General features: G+C 39.1%; 2 protein-coding genes across 2 annotated transcripts in view; one reads left to right on the plus strand and one right to left on the minus strand.

Moving 5' to 3' along the window:
* Window positions 1-9,135, minus strand: part of fkbp16 (FKBP prolyl isomerase 16) — a 45,190-nt gene extending 36,055 nt beyond the window's left edge. Inside the window, exons 1-3 of the mRNA XM_065282681.2 lie at window positions 8,053-9,135; window positions 7,479-7,648; window positions 7,067-7,155 (exon numbers count right to left, since the gene is read on the minus strand). Coding sequence (XP_065138753.1) covers window positions 7,067-7,155; window positions 7,479-7,648; window positions 8,053-8,629 — 836 coding nt within the window. The 5' untranslated portion in view covers window positions 8,630-9,135. The remainder of the gene's footprint in view (window positions 1-7,066; window positions 7,156-7,478; window positions 7,649-8,052) is intronic.
* A 2,283-nt stretch (window positions 9,136-11,418) lies between these two features.
* Window positions 11,419-19,353, plus strand: part of LOC135773511 (RNA polymerase II elongation factor ELL2) — a 34,443-nt gene continuing 26,508 nt past the window's right edge. Inside the window, exons 1-2 of the mRNA XM_065283128.2 lie at window positions 11,419-11,574; window positions 14,655-14,702. Of these exons, the coding sequence (XP_065139200.1) occupies window positions 11,437-11,574; window positions 14,655-14,702 (186 nt within the window). The 5' untranslated portion in view covers window positions 11,419-11,436. The remainder of the gene's footprint in view (window positions 11,575-14,654; window positions 14,703-19,353) is intronic.

Below are 19,353 nucleotides of genomic sequence, written 5' to 3' on the forward strand. Positions count from 1 at the left end.
ATGTGAAGATAGTAACCAGCAGAACATTGTTACGTCACAGCATGAACAAAATATGGACGAAGTGTTTGTGACGTCACCCATAGGTTTGTGAAGAGCTTTTTTTAAAGCCAAATCTTGGCAGTGCATCACCATGGGTTAAGAGGTGAGACATGGCACCACAAGAGAGATTGGAAAAATGCCCCTTGGGCATGACCTTTCTCTACTTAAAAAGCAAAAATGGACGAGCTCTTTCGCCCATATTTTGGCAGCAACGTCCCAAAAATATTTTTTATGCTCAGTCTAGTGTGACCGCCCCATTTGTAAGTAGTGTATTGTCTTGTTGTTACATTGTCTTCTGTCTAGCACCGTCTTTGCACAAGGTTGCGCACATGCACTTTTTTCCTTCTTAGCTCTTTGTTGTTTTTATGTACACTCACCTAAAGGATTATTAGGAACACCATTCTAAGGGGTTGTGCACACCAAAACTTTTAAACGTGGCTGAAAACGCCTGGACAACGACGAATGCCAGCTGTTTTTTCAGCTGAGCGCTTTGGTAGCTGTGATACTTTAGCTGTGAGCCGGTTGGTTGCTGTGGAAATGTCCCGCCCCTCCTCCACTGTGATTGGACAGCCGTGTGAGAACTGACATTGACGAGCGGAGCCTTTCACCCAAAGTTGAAAATGTTTCAACTCTCGGCGCTCATCGCTGCGCGGAAAAAACGCCAGGCGCCGGTTTCAGCGCGGAAGAAAACTGCTAGCTGCTGGCTTATTTGAGAAATGCAGAGCTTCCATTGGAAACAACTGAAAACACCGGCCATGGGCGTAAAAGCTTTGGTGTGCACACCCTCTAATACTGTGTTGGATCCTGTTTCACCTTCAGAACTGCCTTAATTCTATGTGGCATTGATTTAACAAGGTGCTGAAAGCATTCTTTAGAAATGTTGGCCCATATTGATAGGATAACATCTTGCAATTGATGGAGATTTGTGGGATGCATATCCAGGGCATGAAGCTCCCGTTCCACACATCCCAAAGATGCTCTATTGGGTTGAGATCTGGTGACTGTGGGGGCCATTTTAGTACAGGGAACTCATTGTCATGTTCAAGAAACCAATTTGAAATGATTCGAGCTTTGTGACATGGTGCATTATCCTGCTAGAAGTAGCCATCAGATGATGGGTAGATGGTGGTCATACAGGAATGGACATTATCAGAAACAATGCTCAGGTAGGCCGTGGCATTTAAACAATGTCCAACTGGCACTAAGGGGCCTAAAGTGTGCCAAGAAAACATCCCCCACACTATTACACCATTGCATTAATGAGAAATTGAACAGGTGTTCCTAATAATCCTTTAGGTGAGTGTATATCAGTGTATGTATGTTGCACCATGGTCCTGGAGAAACGTCTCATTTCACTACACTGAAAAAAACAACTTGTAAAATTTACTTAAAAAAATCCTCGTAACAATTTGCACAAACTTTTTTTAAGTAAAATTTACTGCTTTTTTATAAGTAAAACTTACCTACTAAAATCAAATAAAATTTACTTAAAATTGCATGATAAACATATGTTAAATAATTAATTAAATGTTACTTAATTATTTTATTTAGAAGTTAGATTTATTTTAATCGTTTAGGTAAAGTCTATTAGTTTTTTTTTTTTTGAAAATTTAAGCATTGCTGTCCTAATAATATTAAATAAATCGTATTTTCTGTTTGTTATTTTCTTTACATATTTCTATGGACCTAGTTATTTTTAGTATTATAAATGGCATTATAACACAAAATTCATGACTGACAACAAGTCAGTCATTGAATAAACTCGATTCTGAACAGAAACACACACAAACTGTGTTTCTGACATGCATTATCAGCACTGTGGAGAGCATTACAATACAATGTTCTGAACAGCGTTCATGTAAAGAAACACTGATCACCTGAACGGTGACTTCACAAAATTATTATTTACAACAAAACAACATCAATAATATAAGAGCTTAAACCTTTATGACATTTTGCTAACAAATATTTAAGTAGTTAAAGTTCTTATCAGTTCTTATTCTGTGATAAAGCTTAAAAAATAAAAATATTCAGGCACAAAGAATTTTGGGTATTCCTTACAACATGTGCAAATAAATGTAAGTAAATTTTACTTAGATTTTTTAGTTTAATGGATTTAATATTTTTAAGTAAAATGAACTAAGATTTTTTACTTGAATCTGCTAAAGTTTTTTTATTAAAATTTACTTAATTATTTTAGGACTATGTGCAGTGACTATAAAACAGTTAAATAATACAAGAAAATATCTAATAAGACTTACTATTCCCACACAGTTCATTTTTTACATGAATTAATTGTGTATTTATCATCATTTTACTTAGGAAAATCTAGTTCTCAATAAATGTTAATATTATTATGTAGAAATTATGAGAGTTAATCTAATAAATATTACTACACCAAAAAGTTCGTTTTTTCAGTGTATGTACTGAACTGCTATAAATGGCTAAAATGACAATAAAGTTCTTGACTTAGTGCCGGACAAGGATCACCTTACCCCAAAATTCCAAAATTGAACCGCTGCAAGTTGTCACTGCCACACACAGCACTAAAACGGTATTATCAAACAGACCAATCATATGACAGAAATGTAAAATGTTGAAGATAACAACTAAGTTGATCTTGGTTGTGTTGGATAGGCTGCCTGACTCTTTTGTCGGTATTGGCTGTCTCTACAACTTTCGATATTGTTTGTATGTCTCCAGCTTTGCAGCATGGGTTCTTCTGAATCTTTCGAAGACCATTCACAATGTTTTGCTCTACTGAGCTGTGCTTGCAGATCAACACGGGTGCATTAACCTTGCTTTACCTCTGTTAACGCAAAACAGATTCCCATGCTGTTCTGTAAGCTTCAAACTAATATGCCTGCTCTGATGCACGGATTACATGCAAAGAGAGAGAGATGACACCCACCCCACACTGTAACTCCTATCACAGTCTTCGGAAACAGTCTGTCTGCAGATGGCTCGAACATAAAGCTGTGAAGTGCCTTTGGTGGAGACAGGGCTGTTTGTAAGAGACTACCAACAGGGCGCAATCAATGCATGTCACAACCACTGGAGAGAAACTAAATGAGATTTTCTCTCTCCTTTTAACTCTTTTTCTTTTCCTCCCTCCCTTCTTCTTCAGTAGCTTCCTCTCTCCCTTTCCCCACCCCTCCATCTGCCATATCACAACTTTGACAAGCCATCACAGCTGTCAGATAAGCAAAACATGCCGGAGGTGATGTACTTGGATAAGAGTGTTACTTGTCAAACGAAGCCTTCATCATGCTTACCTCTCAAACTCAAAGAGACTTGTTTATTTACCATAGATGTTCAATTTATTGGAAAGCTGAAACGTTTTTCAGTTCTTGTTCTTGTTCTGCTCACAGATTTAAAGATTTGCTGTATATTATCAGCAAGCTGTACAGGTTTGTTTTTAGAGGTCATATAGTACAAGGAATATCAATGTCTTTCGGTGCAAAACTCTTTAAGTGCATGCAAGCTTTTATGGCAAAAACATCCACTTCAAAAGAATTATTTTGGAAAATACACAGTTTCAGAATCACTAAAAATGCAACTAGAAACATTGCAAATGATAAAACTCAGGATTTAATAGGTAAAAATAAGAAAATGAACCACACATTAGGAGGTTCTTTTATGCATGTGCCTGCCGCATTCAGGTTGTATTCAGGTCCAAGTAGTCACAACTGCCAACAAAGCGGTATATTTCTAAATGGTCTTGGTTTAAACAGATTTGAAGTGAAAGTATTTGATGAACATATAAAACGTGCTGACAGCATTCAGTTAATATCATTATTTCAATTTTGACGGAGGTGGCATTTATAGCTTCTTATGTTCCAAAAAATCCTTTTAGGTTTGCACATTCCTAGTTCTTTATATTTTGTTTTTGTATTGCATCTCTGGTATTTAATGAGCCATGAAGCTGCCCACTGTTCTTGACATAAATTCTTCTGGTACTGTAAGTTCTTTGGATTCCTTGCATATTCTGCACACGTGGGTTTTTCCTCACAGTGACGGTATGTTCAGATTCAGCTTTGCCACTTAGGTCAGTCGAAAAACTCGAACTATCACGCACGCCTTTAAACAGACATTGCTCAAGAAGAATAGTAAGAACCAAGGTGAAATAATAATTATATGTACATTTATGAAAGGTAAAGTTATTAAAGGTATATGTAAAATCATAAGCATTATTTTGTTTGTTCAAAACAAATATATGTTAGCTTTCTTTTATCACCTCTATCAAATAGTATCTGCTTTTTAAGGAAGCATTGTCTGTGTCTAAGTGCATAGGTGTGTGTGTGTTGTACCCATTCAATGTCAAGGGAGAAGATGTTGTCACAGTGGCTTTGCTGTCACCCTTTTAACCGCTGGCAAGAAGCCTGTGAGGTCTACCTTTGGGCCAGGCTAAATTTAAGTTTGCCGCTCACAGCCCTAATCAGTGGTATCAAAACAACCATTAACCGCGCATCTGTCTGCCTCTCACGACGGCCCGCTCCCAGTGGAGGACACTCATAATAGGGCCAAAGAGAGAGAATCACACAGGAGAATATCCCATCAGCCCCTGTGTCTGCACCGCTACAAGACAAACCTAACGATCACTCCAGAGCCTTCACCCAATGAGATACACACTCATACATGCACACACATGTATAAATGTGTAGTTAGCATGCAAACACACCAAAGCTCAAGGACATCACAATCATGGTATGAGAACAACATGATCTCAGCTAGTGTCCCCCAAGGATCTCAGACTAATCTCTGGTCACTTTTGTGCTCTGTACATTTTGAATACGTAATTTTATGGCTAAAATACCATCTGAATAACAGGCATAGATCATGTTAACATGGATTTGCAAAGTCACATGGCATGGGAACTAATTGGACTTTCATCTGGAAACTGCACATGGTCACCCGTGCAATTGATTTCAAGACAGTTCACAATGGAAAATCACAAACTTCTCAAAAACACATGACCACAGTTCACTGCTTATCTCCATGCACAGATTTGTTGTGCGAACATGTGAATGCAGTGCAAACAACTGCAAGTAAATGAAACTGCTAATATTACTGATCTATGTTATTTACTATTAAAGAAGCTTTAGTGACTTAGACAAGTAATTGGATACCCTGTTTAACATTTTTATTTAAAGGGACATTCCACTTTTTTTTGAAAATGTGCTCATTTTCCAGCTCCCCTAGAGTTAAACATTTGATTTTCACCGTTTTGAAATCCATTTAGCTGATCTCCGGGTCTGGCACTACCACTTTTAGCATAGCTTAGCACAATCCATTGAATCTGATTAGACCATTAGCATCGCACAAAAAATAACCAAAGAGTTTTGATATTTTTCCTATTTAAAACTTGACTCTTCTGTAGTTACATCGTGTACTAAAACGTCAAAAAATTAAAAGCTGCAATTTTCTAGGCAGATATGGCTAGGAACTATACTCTCAAACTGGCGTAATAATCAGTGACTTTGCTGATGTAACATGGCTGCAGCAGGCGTAGTGATATTACACACTGCCCGAAAATAGTCCCCTTGGTTACTTTTAATGGCAGGGACTATTTTCGGGCAGTGCGTAATATCACTACGCCTGCTACAGCCATGTTACATCAGCAAAGTCCTTGATAATTACGCCAGAATGAGAGTATAGTTCCTAACCATATCGGCCTAGAAAATCGTAACTTTTAATTTCCGTTGGTCTTAGTACACGATGTAACTACAGAAGAGTCAAGTTTTTTAAATAGGTTTTAAATAAGTTTTATTGCGATGCTAGTGGTCTAATCAGATTCAATGGATTGTGCTTAGCTATGCTTAAAGTGCTAGCGCCAGACCCGGGGATCAGCTGAATGGATTTCAAAACGGTAAGATTGAAATGTTTAACTTTAGGGGAGCTGGAAAATTAGCATATTTTCAAAATAAGTGGAGTGTCCCTTTAAAGCAACACTATGTAGTTTTGTTACCTTTAAATAATGTCTCTAAAATTATTTCAGTGATAGAACAACTTTTAACTGGACAAATTGTACTGTTGCTGCAACCTGAGCAGCCTCCTAGCTGCTACAAGCACACTCTGAAAGTGGCGGTGGAGGGTAGGAAACACAGCTCCGCCCCTCCCCCCGCCTGCAGAAGAGTGTCTGATACCAGGCACTGTTGCGCTTTTCAACCACATGGGGGAGCTGTAAGTCATTTTTACATGGAAACTACATAGTGTTGCTTTAAATAAAGCATTTATACATTATTCAGTCTCATATTTTGTAATCTTTGATTTATTTTATTTTTGCACAATTTATTATTTATGATTATTTGTTCTTTTTCCATAGGCTCCCTAGTGTCCTTAAAGAAAATAGCATTTACATGCATTAACCTGATGCATTATTTACATGTGTATGTGTGGTCTTCATTTTGTTTTTTTTCCACTGGCTCTTATATCTTCATAGATTTTGCTTTGGTTTGCTTAATAAGCATCCCTACTTTGTGTATATACATGATTAAAGTAAAGTTCTGTTTTTGTATCAACACATAACTGGCCAGTTTAGCCAGCAAACGGTACGTATCAGCCTGAGTGAAAGTAAACTTTTGACCGCATTTGCACCCACATAGTGTACATTCATGAGTGAAGTGAGTTGTTAAACAAAATGATTGCCTATAGTTAAAGAATGAAGGGTATTGGGCAGGAGGGGAGGGGCTTCTGGTCATTCCTGAATGGGAAGGCCATCTGCTCCTGTTCATGGTTCATTTAGCAAGCTACCAAGGACAGGCCTTTTGCCCTAAGAGCAACAGGTATAACAGGACTTTATCTCCACCCTGTGAGGATAGAAACCACTTTACTTTTTCGACCTGATGTCACAGAGCTGTTCATTTGGGCTCTCCAGCCTCCCCACCTTCTTGAGTTATTAACTTAACTGAATGTGAAAGCACCTAAACTGACCAAGAAGCATGTCATGTATAGCCAAACGTCGCAAAGTATCTGTGAACCTTATTGGGAATCCCCAAAATTAGATTTTTAAAGATATTATATTTACCTTCCTAGCAGTCCGTAGGTGTACTGTGAATCTGCAAGCATTAAAGCAATCTCCCCCAACTTCATTGAAATGGCGCACTCTTCCAGAGCCTAAGCATGCAGAAAAATCTAATTAAACTTTTATCATATAACTCACAACATTGTCTTGTAAGTGTATCATCCTCTGAGACAACTATGCTTATTTCTAAACCTTAAATCTTAACCACACCCAGAAACGCTGACTAAACTAAATTAATCTAACTTTAGCTTACAGGTTACTTTACCAGCCTTGGGTAAACACATACAGAACTCAACATGTGAAAACACAGGTTAATCCCAGAAGAAAACCAAGTAGATAGCAGGTGCAAGGTGACAGAGGCAGGTGTTTTAGTAGTGTAGTGTTTGCCCCTCCTCTGCCTGTCAGTCTTTCTCACCTGGTTGACATCTCCCTCTCCGATAACGAAGACCAGCTTGCAGTCTTTTTCAACCACAGTCCTATCCTCTAGCACAGCCTGCATTTTCAGTGTGACCTCTTGACCCCAAGCAGGGGTCAGGGCGTCGTCAGGGTTGGGTTGTAACACCTTCTTCCTCAGCAGACGGTCATCTATGGGCGGTCAGGGTAGTGAAGTGGAAAGGGGGAGGAAAAAGAAATCATCAAGACCGAAAGACCCTAAAGCAACAGTTTTGGACTTGGGAACAAGTTTAGTGGAGTTTGTGCTTTTGGGATGTGAAGAAGACAAAAAAGTTGAGTTTTTTGTTAAAAAAATGTGACTACAACTCACTATCGAAAAGACCAACATTGCTTATCACCAGCATATTGTATTACTGTATATGTTGATGTCTCCATAAAATTTCTTACTTAGCTTAACCAACTTGACCTGCATTTTTGTTCCAACATCCAACATTAACCAGCACAAAGCAGTCTAAACCAGTATGGAAATGTATGCTGCTCCAGCTGGGATGGACTGGAGCAAACAAATACACAGTAGGGTAAGCTTGAAGTCTTACCTGTAATGTCCACCCAGTCCTTTGCCAGAAACAGCTCTTCAAAGCTTGTGGTGGTCCACTCTTCCACCTCATATTCTGGGAAAAGACTGTCCCATGAGTCACGCTTTTCCTCCACTTCCTCAATTTCCTTAAAGCGAACTGTTTTCCCAAAGCTGGGAGTCTTTGTCAGTTTTCGATTTCCCTCTGTGTCTGATTCTTTGGTCTCAGGTGTTGTGAAGTTTGTGTTTGAGGTGATGGGTTCATCTGTGACCCTTGTGCTTATGTTTTCAGTATAATTTATCTCTCTTATTTCTTCTGTCTCTTTTTTATCTTTCTTCTCAATGCCATCATCATCCTCTTTGTCTTCCATTGCTGTATTCTCAACCTCCTTTCCTGTGACTTTCATTCTCTGCAGCTTTATGATTGGCTCCTCAAGCATCTGCCAGGACTGCTGACTAGTTTCTTCACACCTAGGATCCTCTTTTTCCCCAATCTCTGGAACGGCATGTCTAACTGATTCTGCAAATGACTTCAAAGACTGCTCCTGTGGTTCTCCAGCCTCTGGTTCCATGTCTTCTTGCGGTGATAGGGATACCATATATCTCTTTCTAAAAGCGTTGAGGGTCTTCCTAGCATGCACAAAAAACAAAATTATGTTTGTTCTCCTCGACAGCCAAGTCCAACACCTGCATCCATTATCGACAATGTGTAGTATTTACCAAAGAACAGTGTTCCCATAGACTCAAATAGAATGCTTATAGAAATGCACTGCTGCATGATAAATAATCCATCTGTGGCTCATCCATTTCCTGCAGCTTTTCAAAATGGGTTCTTCTTTTAATGTCTTTGCAGTAATTCTGCTATTTCTCTCCTGGTTTTCAAATGTCAAAGAAAACAAGAAATGGTCAGTACACATGCATTGTGTTGAAACGTAAAGCTAGTGGTCAGTGGAGTTGTGCATTGATAATCTGTCGGATTAGAAGAGCAAAATCTAATCTGGCCCTACGTTTGTAAGCTTCTTAATGACTTCATCACGTTGCCCAATAATGTTGTTTCCATTAATATGTCCACCAATAAGAGAGCTTCAGTTACGTTCTGGTTATTCAGCTTAATAATATGAAACATATAAAAAATGTAATTAAATTTATTATTGATATTGACAAATCATTCAAACTATGCAGATTTTAAGAGACTGAGACAAGGTATAAAAAATCCTTTGCCATATTCTCAGGGTGAGAACAGGCACTGACCGAGGATAGCATGCACAGAAGACATAAACAGGTTTTTCAGGGATTGCGACATGCCAGCTGTGGAAAAGACATCAGTGAGTAAGGAATATTTACAAGACGAGACAAGCTTTCACACTCTTTTATACTTAACAAATGCACAGTACATAAACACACATAATAAAATAAAAGGCAGTTGCTTGTGCCTGACTTTAAATGCAATACTTAGGCTTCTTGTCTTAACTTAAAACATGATATATGGTATAATTGATATAATTATTTGGAGGTGTGGTCAAATCTTTAGTAAAAAGAGAAAATGTACAACCCTGTAATCATAGTGATCCTTGAAATTGTTTGCCAAGACTAAATAAATTGATTTAGGGTTATGCTAGGCAAGAACCGTATCCATGAATGCATTGTAAACACAGTTTAAATACAGATGAAACATACAAGAGTGGTAACGATTTACCGAATGGGGGACAGAGAACTGGGTTTTGTTTGACCTGGGCCTTATAGTAAACTGCTGTGGTGCAGTGTTATTGTGTGAATAGATTTAAGCACTGTGGTTGACCAAACAGTAGCACTTTGAATAAAATGTATTGAAGTGGCGTAATAAATCTTGTAAAATACTAATTTTGAGGTTTATTAGTTTGGCGAGCTCACATATTTCGACCACAGACACAAATTTTTTATGAATTGTGCCAGCTTTCTATGATTCTCAGCAAATCTTGCCAATTCCCAAACAATTCCAAAACAGTAGGTCGAAAGCAACTTGATGGATAACATACGGTATTAAGATTTGAATGTACATCACATTGCATACAGCAATATTGTATTCAGTATCCTTACCGCGTTTTCTCCAGTGTTTCTAATTGAAGTTTTTTTTTTTTTTTGAAGTTCAGCCTCGCATGAGTGAATCTGATATACTTTAATCTTTATTTTCATTGATTTCTTCCCAAGACTCTGACACTTCAGTAATGGATCCGTTTTCCTAATGAAGCTTGTGTTCTTGAACTCATCTGATTTTAATGTTAAAGTACACATTACACTTCCTCTCATGCTTTAATATTCTAAAGCAACTGGAGAGTCTATGGCATGTTTTTTTATAAACCACAGTCTGACGTAACATATATTGTCTGTCCAGTTGGCTTCAGATATCCCTGTATCTCAGACAGCCATATGGCATGTAGAGACTATGAGAAAGCATCTTAATCCAAAGGCCCAAGCACCTTGTCTGTTGGGGATTATGTCTTTCCAATTAACCTAAATTCTCTGTTTTTTATTACTGGTCCATTTCACATCATCTCTCTGTAAGTTTAAAAGGTGCAATGATTAATGAGTAATTTCTCTGTGTGTGCACATGTAATGTAGTGTAAAATGCATTTTTCTAAGTTTGTTTACATCACATTTTTAATAATATTTCCAAAACCTTTGCATTTGCTGCTCTGATTTTTCCTTTAACATCAAATATTGTACTAAATCTCAAAAGGTATCCTGAAACACTACTTGCTGAATGGACCTTGTGTACTTATCTAGAATGTGCTCCTTGATAGAGTTTCAATCTACAAAATTAGTCACTAATTTTTTTGTAATATATTTTAATAAATCTGTTTTATCTTAAGCTAGTTGGTGCTGGTTTTAAAGGGATAGGTCACCCCAAATTTTAAATTCTGTCATAATTTATTTACTATCGTGTTGTTACAAACCTGTATACATTTCTGAGGAATGTTCGTAATCAAATGTGAGCCCCATTCGCTTCCATAGTATTCTTTATTCCTACTATGAAAGTGAATGGGGCCCACGGACAGTTTGGTTACAAACATTCCTCAAAATATCTTCCTTCGTGTTCATCAGAACAAAGAAATGTATACAGGTTTGTAACAACATGAGAGTGAATACATGATGACAGAATTTTCATTTTTGGGTGAACTATCCCTTTAAGAGAATCATTTGATTTGCAGTCTAAGAAGCAGATTACACGCATCAAAGCTGTTTTGTTCATACATGAGATTGCATTGCTCAGGTGTAATTTAATGATTATTATTTTTCTTTTTTAATGCTAAAATATATTATGCTTATTGTGTGTGTCCATGACGTCGGTAAGTCGCTATCTCATAACCCCGCCCACTAGAGAGTGACGTTTGGACCAGAATGTCGCCAGTTCACCTCAGTTCTAGACATGGCAGCGTTGAGACAGGAGCATCGGTATGGACTCTCCTGTGGAAAGATTAATAAAAGCGTTCCAAACAAAACCATCTTTCACGTCAAGCTAACCGACACTGCCATCCGGACACTAGAAGCCTATCAGAATCTCAAGGTAACGCGCATTATTTCATTTCGTCAATGTTAATTTCTTTACAATGATCCACAGTGATCTCAATGGGACAGAAAGTTCTCAGAACTTCAGTAGAGTTGTTTCTGTTATAACGTTAAATATCCCGTTTAGTGTGTGTAAATTGTTGATTTATTTGGCCAAAGTCCGTCGCGTTTAGTGCCATATGCGGTCTAAACAGGGACCGATATGAAGAAAGAGGAGAAAATAAACCACATTTATTTCTGCGTTAAAGTTTCCACGTTATGTTAAACAAAACAAACACAATTATCACCACGTTATTTCTCCATTATAGCAAATAGAAATTAACTTGACAGTTTTATTTATCTACCACGTTAGATAGCCTCAAACTCTCCGTTTAATCCTTTCTGAAATCACACGAAATAATGCAAATAATGACAGTGTCGTAACAGTTAATGTTGAAAATAAGTTCATTTATTATTGTTAGCAATTTAAACTGAAAATGGTAATGGTTTATTTTACTTCACAGTCTCAGGGATCATACGGTCTGTGAGGGGCTCAGGGCTCAAACCCGAACTGATCAAGTAGCCGTCTATATAAACGAGTAGTCTAACAGCTAGTCAGTTCTTTTATTTCGTTAATAAGAGTTTCCTTGCCTCGTATTTTTCATTTACGTTTCATTTAACGTTAGTTGTACATGCACTGGTGAGGTATATTTAAAGCTTATTTAACGCGATTTAAACCTAGTAACTTATCTCTTTGGATACATTTGTTTGTAAGTTAATTGCATAGGAGTAACGTTACTTTAAACATACAGCGATTGCATGACAACCATAGTGGTTGCAACCTAAATATAATACGCTTGTGTTTATCAGTTAGCTAAGAAGATATTCAACCCGAAAAACCTTTCTAAATGCGCCGTTAACTGTTAAATCCTCGCAAGCCGTCGTTTCGCCAAATACCCGCCGTTGAGCAATCAATACTGTACATTTCTCATTGTCACCGTCGGCACAGATTCCAGTAATGTCAATACTGCAGCGGTAAGCGTGGACGCCAGCTGGACGGGGCGTTTAGTCGGTGTAACCTCAACCCCAATGCTTCTTCTTGTTCATTGGACGATAAAGGTATATTTTTGTTGGCGTGCTCTTATCGTATTGTTTTTACTCCTTTAAACCCTTGGATGCCGTCCCGATTTTGTCTCTCATTGGCCAGTGAAGCGTGGTAGAGTGTCGTTTGACCCAATCAGGACACGGGAAGTATTGCAACAGGAGCTTTACAATAAATGTTGTGACGTTAATCATGTATGACCTAGTAAAAAAGTGAAAAGGCTGAAGTAAAAATAAATATATTGGTCTGATGATAATTTTAATATGTTTCTGTTAGTAAAAGTTTATAAAGGCATAATATATGTCTTATTCCTTAATCCATTGAGCTTAAATCTGCTTAAAAAGTTAAAGTAAAAAAAAAAAAAGAATTAAGACCTTATATGTTATTACAAATAACTTATAACATATTGAAATAGGACTAAGGAATAAGTATGTATGTTGTCCTTAAGAGGATATCCATAAACCTGTGTGCTACAAAACATTGACAAAATTCACATTAAAAACAATGCAAACATTCAAATGCACAGTGTCTCATATCCACCAATATGTTTTGACAATTTTAATGATCTTATCATTCATAACTTGTGCATTTTATAAATTCCAGTCTCTGATGCAAACTCAGCATTACTGGCAATTTTAATGAGACACTCAATATGTCCCGTCAAACTTCCTGTTTCAGTGGAAATTGCGTCAACAAACTGAAACTGTGTGCATTTTATGGCACTTCAAAGGGTCTTTAAGGACAATATTTAAGTTGACAGTCTTCAGATCTGGTCAAGTCAGGTCAATGACTCCCACCTCACTGTGATATAAGATTTTATTTAAACAGAATAAAAAATGACAGCAAAGTTCAAGTTAGCCACAGCACTGCTATCCAGCTTAGCCTCTGATCCGACCCCATGACAACAAACACATGACCAATAAACTGCATTTTTTTAATAAGCAACTTGATCTTCGTTGTATGCATAGAGTGACATGACAGCCTCTCCCTTTAACATCCATAATAGATAAACATGCTTGTTGACCAAAGCTCCAGCTGTACCTTGAAGATAATAAGTGCTATCTTTTGACCTTGCTTAATGGTTTCGTGTTATGCTAGGGAAAGCCTAATATTTTTCTCAGTGAATAAAGTCAACAATATGTACAAGTTCATGTTGCTGGACTTCCAGTGTGCTGGAGGTGGTAATAAAAGGTCTATTTGGAAAGACTCGTTTTGTGCTGCTGGGCGAACACCACGTGGTTGATAATGTCTTAAAAACCCCTGTAACTGATGCTTTTGCTTACCTTTAGCTCTAATGAAAAGAACTCTGCTTGGAAAAAGGAAGAGAAAACAAGATTATACATTTGGTTGGTTAAAAGCTTTTTTGAGTGATGAGGCATTTCCCATGATGTTTGTCCTGTCCCACCCCCACTTCACATGTACACATACTCAGCATCCTCTCATTCACACAACAACTCGTTTGATTGGCTCATGTAAGGTCTTTTAAGTCAAGATTTATTAATCAGATGCATTCCAGTGCAGATTAGCAAAGCCCAGCCTTGATCTTTAGGCTTGCACAAACACAACCATGACGTTGCCGAGAGGCCAGTGACAGCCAGCCTTTCATTCTTTCAAACCCCCCCCCATTCCCAGTCTGCATGAATTAATACAGGAGAGATCTGTGCCTCTGTCAATGGGGGCAGACCAGTAACATGAGACTCTAATTACAGTAAAGGGAGGCTAATAGGTAGGCATGATATTTCACTGAAGTTACTATGTAAACACAGCTTGTGGAAATGTTGGTTAAAACAAAAATGGTTTCAAACGACAATGGGTTTATATTTGTTAACCTATGGTTTGCATTGCCATTGCATTGCAGAATCTGTGCCAGTCTGAGGAGTGCTAATTCGGGGGGAGATGATGCATTTCCAGAATCAGTTCCTTTTTGCAGTGTAACCCTTTATCTAATAATAGTGGATGCTAACCAACCTCTTTTTACCTCTTTCTTCTGTCCCCAGGGGTCCTTACCAAATCAGCCGGCAATTTGCTTCAAGGGGAACCAGGGGGTAAGATGAATGTGTTTTTTCTCACCCCTCCAGATGCCTAAAAAATGGAATGCTTTAATTAGACCTGATTGTGGAGTCGTGCAGTAAAAACTCATGGCACCTCTCAGCTGCTTGCATACTCTCAATTTTTCATGAGCCTCCAATCGGAGAGGGAGCTGTAGCTCAGGGTGATGCCACCCTCTTAGGGTCTGCTTAACCAGATTGGGAACATTTATATAATTATCCCTGCACACATTTGTAGGCTCAATTATGTGTATCGTATTGCTGCTTTAAATTAGGACAGTGTCACCACTTGGATGCAATTTTTGGGTGTCGTAACATTTGGGCGAGCTTCACAAAGCCATTGGTTTTGCATATACAAGACAAGAATATTGTTATTTATGGCTTGTGAAATTGGCAGTGCGGTCCGTGGTCACACTGTACAGCCTAGGTGGATTTTCGGAAGGGGGTGCATTCCAGTGAAATGGCTGTAAAGAAAGATGCCTGTGTCTAACTGGATTAGCACATTCAGCCATAGCACCTCCCCACTGCTGCCTGCAAGCCTCACATATGTTAAACACACAATCATGCTCGTCTAAAACAAACCCATCTAATCCAAAATCAGTAGCCGATTGCGCTACAAGGATTGCTAACGGGCTCTGTACACAAACGGTGGACTGTGCGACTAACTTGTGGTTGGAAGCTCCGGAGAAGCTGCTCAACACCCTCGAGCTGCCTGCCAGGTTACTGGGTCAGACTGGTGACTGGGAAAGCTTTGTCGTGAGCTATGGGAGGAGGTGGGGTGACGGTAAACCCAAGGGAGCCTCTTGTGTCTCTATGCCTGTTGTCTCAGTGTAGACATGAAAGACCTGCGACGAGGAGGGGGATAACTGCGGCCGCCGTGTCTCTTAAATACGGCATAGCTCGACCCCCACTAATTATACTATGCAAAATACTGTTACATGTCGTGAAGTGATATCTGATGTTATGAAGGTTCGGTTAGTTTTGAAACTGAAGTAGTGTGGTTGTGTCAAGTGAGTGAAACCAAAATACATTCTAATAGTCAAATTATATTTAGTGATAATATCTTTCGCCCGCTACATATTCAAATTGGCTGCACTGAATTCTAAATGTTCATACGCCCCTCCCCAGATAATAGTCTGCTGGGCATTAATGAGGTATTTGAGCCTTGGGTCTATGTGCTTGTGTGTGTTTGTATGTGTGTCAGGGTGACAAATTAAGCTATTACTACTGGGGGTAGGGAGTGATGTTAAGTCCACAGCATCTAAACCATGTTATCAGTCATTCTGTTATCTAAAACCTTGGGATGGGTTTACTTCTGTCATACTTGATATAATGTGGACTTCTTGGTCCAGTATGGACAGATATCTCTATACAACACTTCTTCGTGCCATTTCCATTTCTGACTGGGATCAGGCAAGTAATTTTCCTTCACATGCAGGTGGGCTCCCCCATACCAGGGAATTCCCATAAACATTATACTGGCTAATCTCCAGACCTCTGAGGGGGCAAACTGGAAAAGTCAGGAAGTTCACTGCTGAGAATCGTCAGCTAGTGTTTTGCACTACCTTGAAAACGCTTTAATAATGGCCACTTAAGAACTCATTTGGATGTAAAAACAAAGCATAGTTGGTTTATACAGATGGACAAGCTTTAATTAGCTCAATTGTCTCCAGCTGTGGAATGGGATGATGCAACTACCAAGAAATAGCGTAAGATGTTTAGTGTTGGTAAAATTCCTTTCATATTGGAAGCAATGATCTCCATTCCTAGAGCATTTAAGGAATCTAACCATGTTTGATGGCCTCGAAGGGATAGTGATTCACAAAGGATGGGTTTTTCACATAATGCAGCTTTTTGGTAGACAATATCAAGAGTGTACAAATGTAGATGTTTTTTTGTTTCAATAAACAAACTGTTCTCGGGAAAAGTTACAGCACTTAGAATTTATTTTACTTCAGCTTCACAAGAATGTAAAAATTTATTGTAAATGATAATTTGAAAGCATATCCATCATAAAAGAATTCATTGTCTAAATTGCATTTTTAATAGGATTTTAGACCCCCCTCAAAATCAGTGTCATGTCTTACACAGCTTAAAGCACCTGTTTATGACTCTGAACAGAAGGTACATTAATTTTTCCCTAAAGGATTCTTGTGTGTACTGTCGCATTAACTTGCAGTGGGATGTGGGGTGTAAAGCATTCCTCTATTAGATGCTCTCATGGTGTGTGTGTGTGTGTGTGTGTGTGTGTGTGTGAGAGGTTTAGCTTCCCCCATCCATTTGTCCCTCCTGTCATCAGTTTGATTGTCTCAACCTGATCCTGTCTCTTCTCTCACTGGGATTCACCAGGTTTTCGTCTTGCACCTGCGTCAATTGTGTGTATACGAAGGGATGTATATGAGTATGTTAGTATTCATGTATGTCTGCATGTATGGCCGACATTTGTGATCAGGAGAATAGGAGTGTGTCTGTTAGTTACTCGGCTTGTCCGAGTCAGTGACTGTGTGTGTGTGTGCGCCTGGCCTTTTTTTCTTCTGTTGAAAGCTAATTAGAATGACAATAAGAGGAATGAGCGCCGAACGCAGAGTCCCTGGCAGCAGAGGCTGTGTGGAGGGGGAGCCGTCCCACGTGTGAGAGAAAGGGCACGCGTCGCTTCTTTCATCCAGATGTGATGTGCTCGGTGATGTGCACACGGGGCCCCGAGTGACCGTCTTGTCTGGGGTCCAGTATTTTGACTGGCAAATGCTTTTCACTACATTCCCAGGCCATCTCTGAAAAAGTCATTGAGTTAATTTATATTCTCTTTTTTCCAGAAGAGTCTGATTTCGGCTGGGGTCTTGATGATAGTTTAAATCGAATTATCAGAACAATTGTCTAACCCTTGCTAATGCGATTGACATGAATGCTGAAACGTATGCTGAAGACCACATCTGTCTTGATTTGTGTGTCTCTTTTACCTCAGTGGAAATTTATGAAAATCTATTCACTTCATGAGTTTACCTGGGATATCTAAACGTTTTGTAGAATATTCCCAGCCTGACGAATGAAAATGGGAATGAGATCACAAAGCTTCTTAATGTTTTTGTGACATTTATAAATGCTATATAACCTGCATTAGCCAATGTAGCTTAGCAGTAATCCCATTTAGTGCTAGATGTTTATTTATTTTTGTGCATACCAAGATCCCGAATCAAGACGTTTTTGGTGTCTTACATAAATATGAACTTCATAACTGTTATGCTCACAGCTTTTAAATGGAGCCAAGCTGAGCCAAGGACTTTAAGGGGAGATCAGACACTTCAGGCCTTTCATGCAGGGACACACACAGGGAACGCTCACAGTTTTGACACGCCTGGATCGACTTCAGAAAAAGTGCTGGCCACGTGTATATTGCGCCTAACAGGCCACAGCTCTCAAACATTGCCTGTCTAGCATCTTTCTTTGAACCCATTTGATGCTTAAAACCGTTTTTTGTCATGTTGTTGGTTCAGTTGAGTTCATTCTCTGTTTGTTTAAAGCTTTGCATGCTGTTGCCATTGACATGGATGAGATCTGGCAGTCTTCGGTCACATGAGTAGAACCATTGATCCTGTGCCTGCAGCGGGGTGCATTGGCTCGGCCCAGCTGGATGCATTTCTCTTAATAGTTTATAGTATGTTTTTCATCACATGGGTTGTTTAAATCTTGTCTGAAGAGTATTCATGTCCATGTCTCGCCGTCATGTGGCATTTAGAAAAGGAAACCTCTTCCTGGTTTGTTTTTGTTCGTGCAGCTTGTCTGTCATGACCATCCGGCAGTCTAGAAGTGTGGCTGCTCAGGAAGTGTGCAATGTTCTTACAAACAAGCGTTGGCTTGAAAACATTCACCGTTTCAGGAGCGAGTTGTTTTTGTAACTTTTTTTATTCTTCGTGGTAGTGCTAGAAAATAAATACTTAATAACTATTTCAATTTTAACATTATTTGACCAGGTGACTCGCCAACTTTTGTGCGCTTATGTGTTGCTTAAAATATTTGTTAATTGTTCCTAAAAAGTTTGATTTTATATCTTGCAAGTGTGTAATAAAAATACGACGCATGCTGACTGAAAAGATTGTCTTTATCTGTTACTGCTCACTTTGTACATGAATTTTTCAAAATGTGCAGCGTTAACCATCAGAACGAAGATAGTTGTTTCACTATTGTAATCGCACAGGCCGGCGCGGATGTGGACGCCCCCATAGACCTGCCTCTACCTAATTTGCGCAGACTCGTCACTATAGTAACTGATAGGCGAGTAGAGGATGGCTCCTAGCTGCTCTCTGAATGGGCTGCATATGAAAGCAGCATGTGGGGTGCTTTCCTCCCCCAACACACACACAAACACTTTAATAGTTATGGAGTCAGGTCGCCCAGCGCTTACTAAGCTTGACAGATTAGCCCTCAGGTGGTAGAGAGGAGAGAGAGACAGATTTTGCTTGGCATCCGAGGCAGTTCCTGAGGGGATGAACCAACCTCCACAGCCCACTCCACCCTACCTCTTCTTCAGCTCCACAGTTTCTCATCACCATATCCCCCTACCCCGCAAACCTCAAACCAACCCCCCATGCATCAACAGACATCCTCATCCACCCCCCTCTGATTTCTCCCCATTTAAATGTAACGGACTTCA

This window comes from Paramisgurnus dabryanus, chromosome 9 (genome assembly GCF_030506205.2).
Source record: "Paramisgurnus dabryanus chromosome 9, PD_genome_1.1, whole genome shotgun sequence".
NCBI lineage: Eukaryota > Metazoa > Chordata > Actinopteri > Cypriniformes > Cobitidae > Paramisgurnus > Paramisgurnus dabryanus.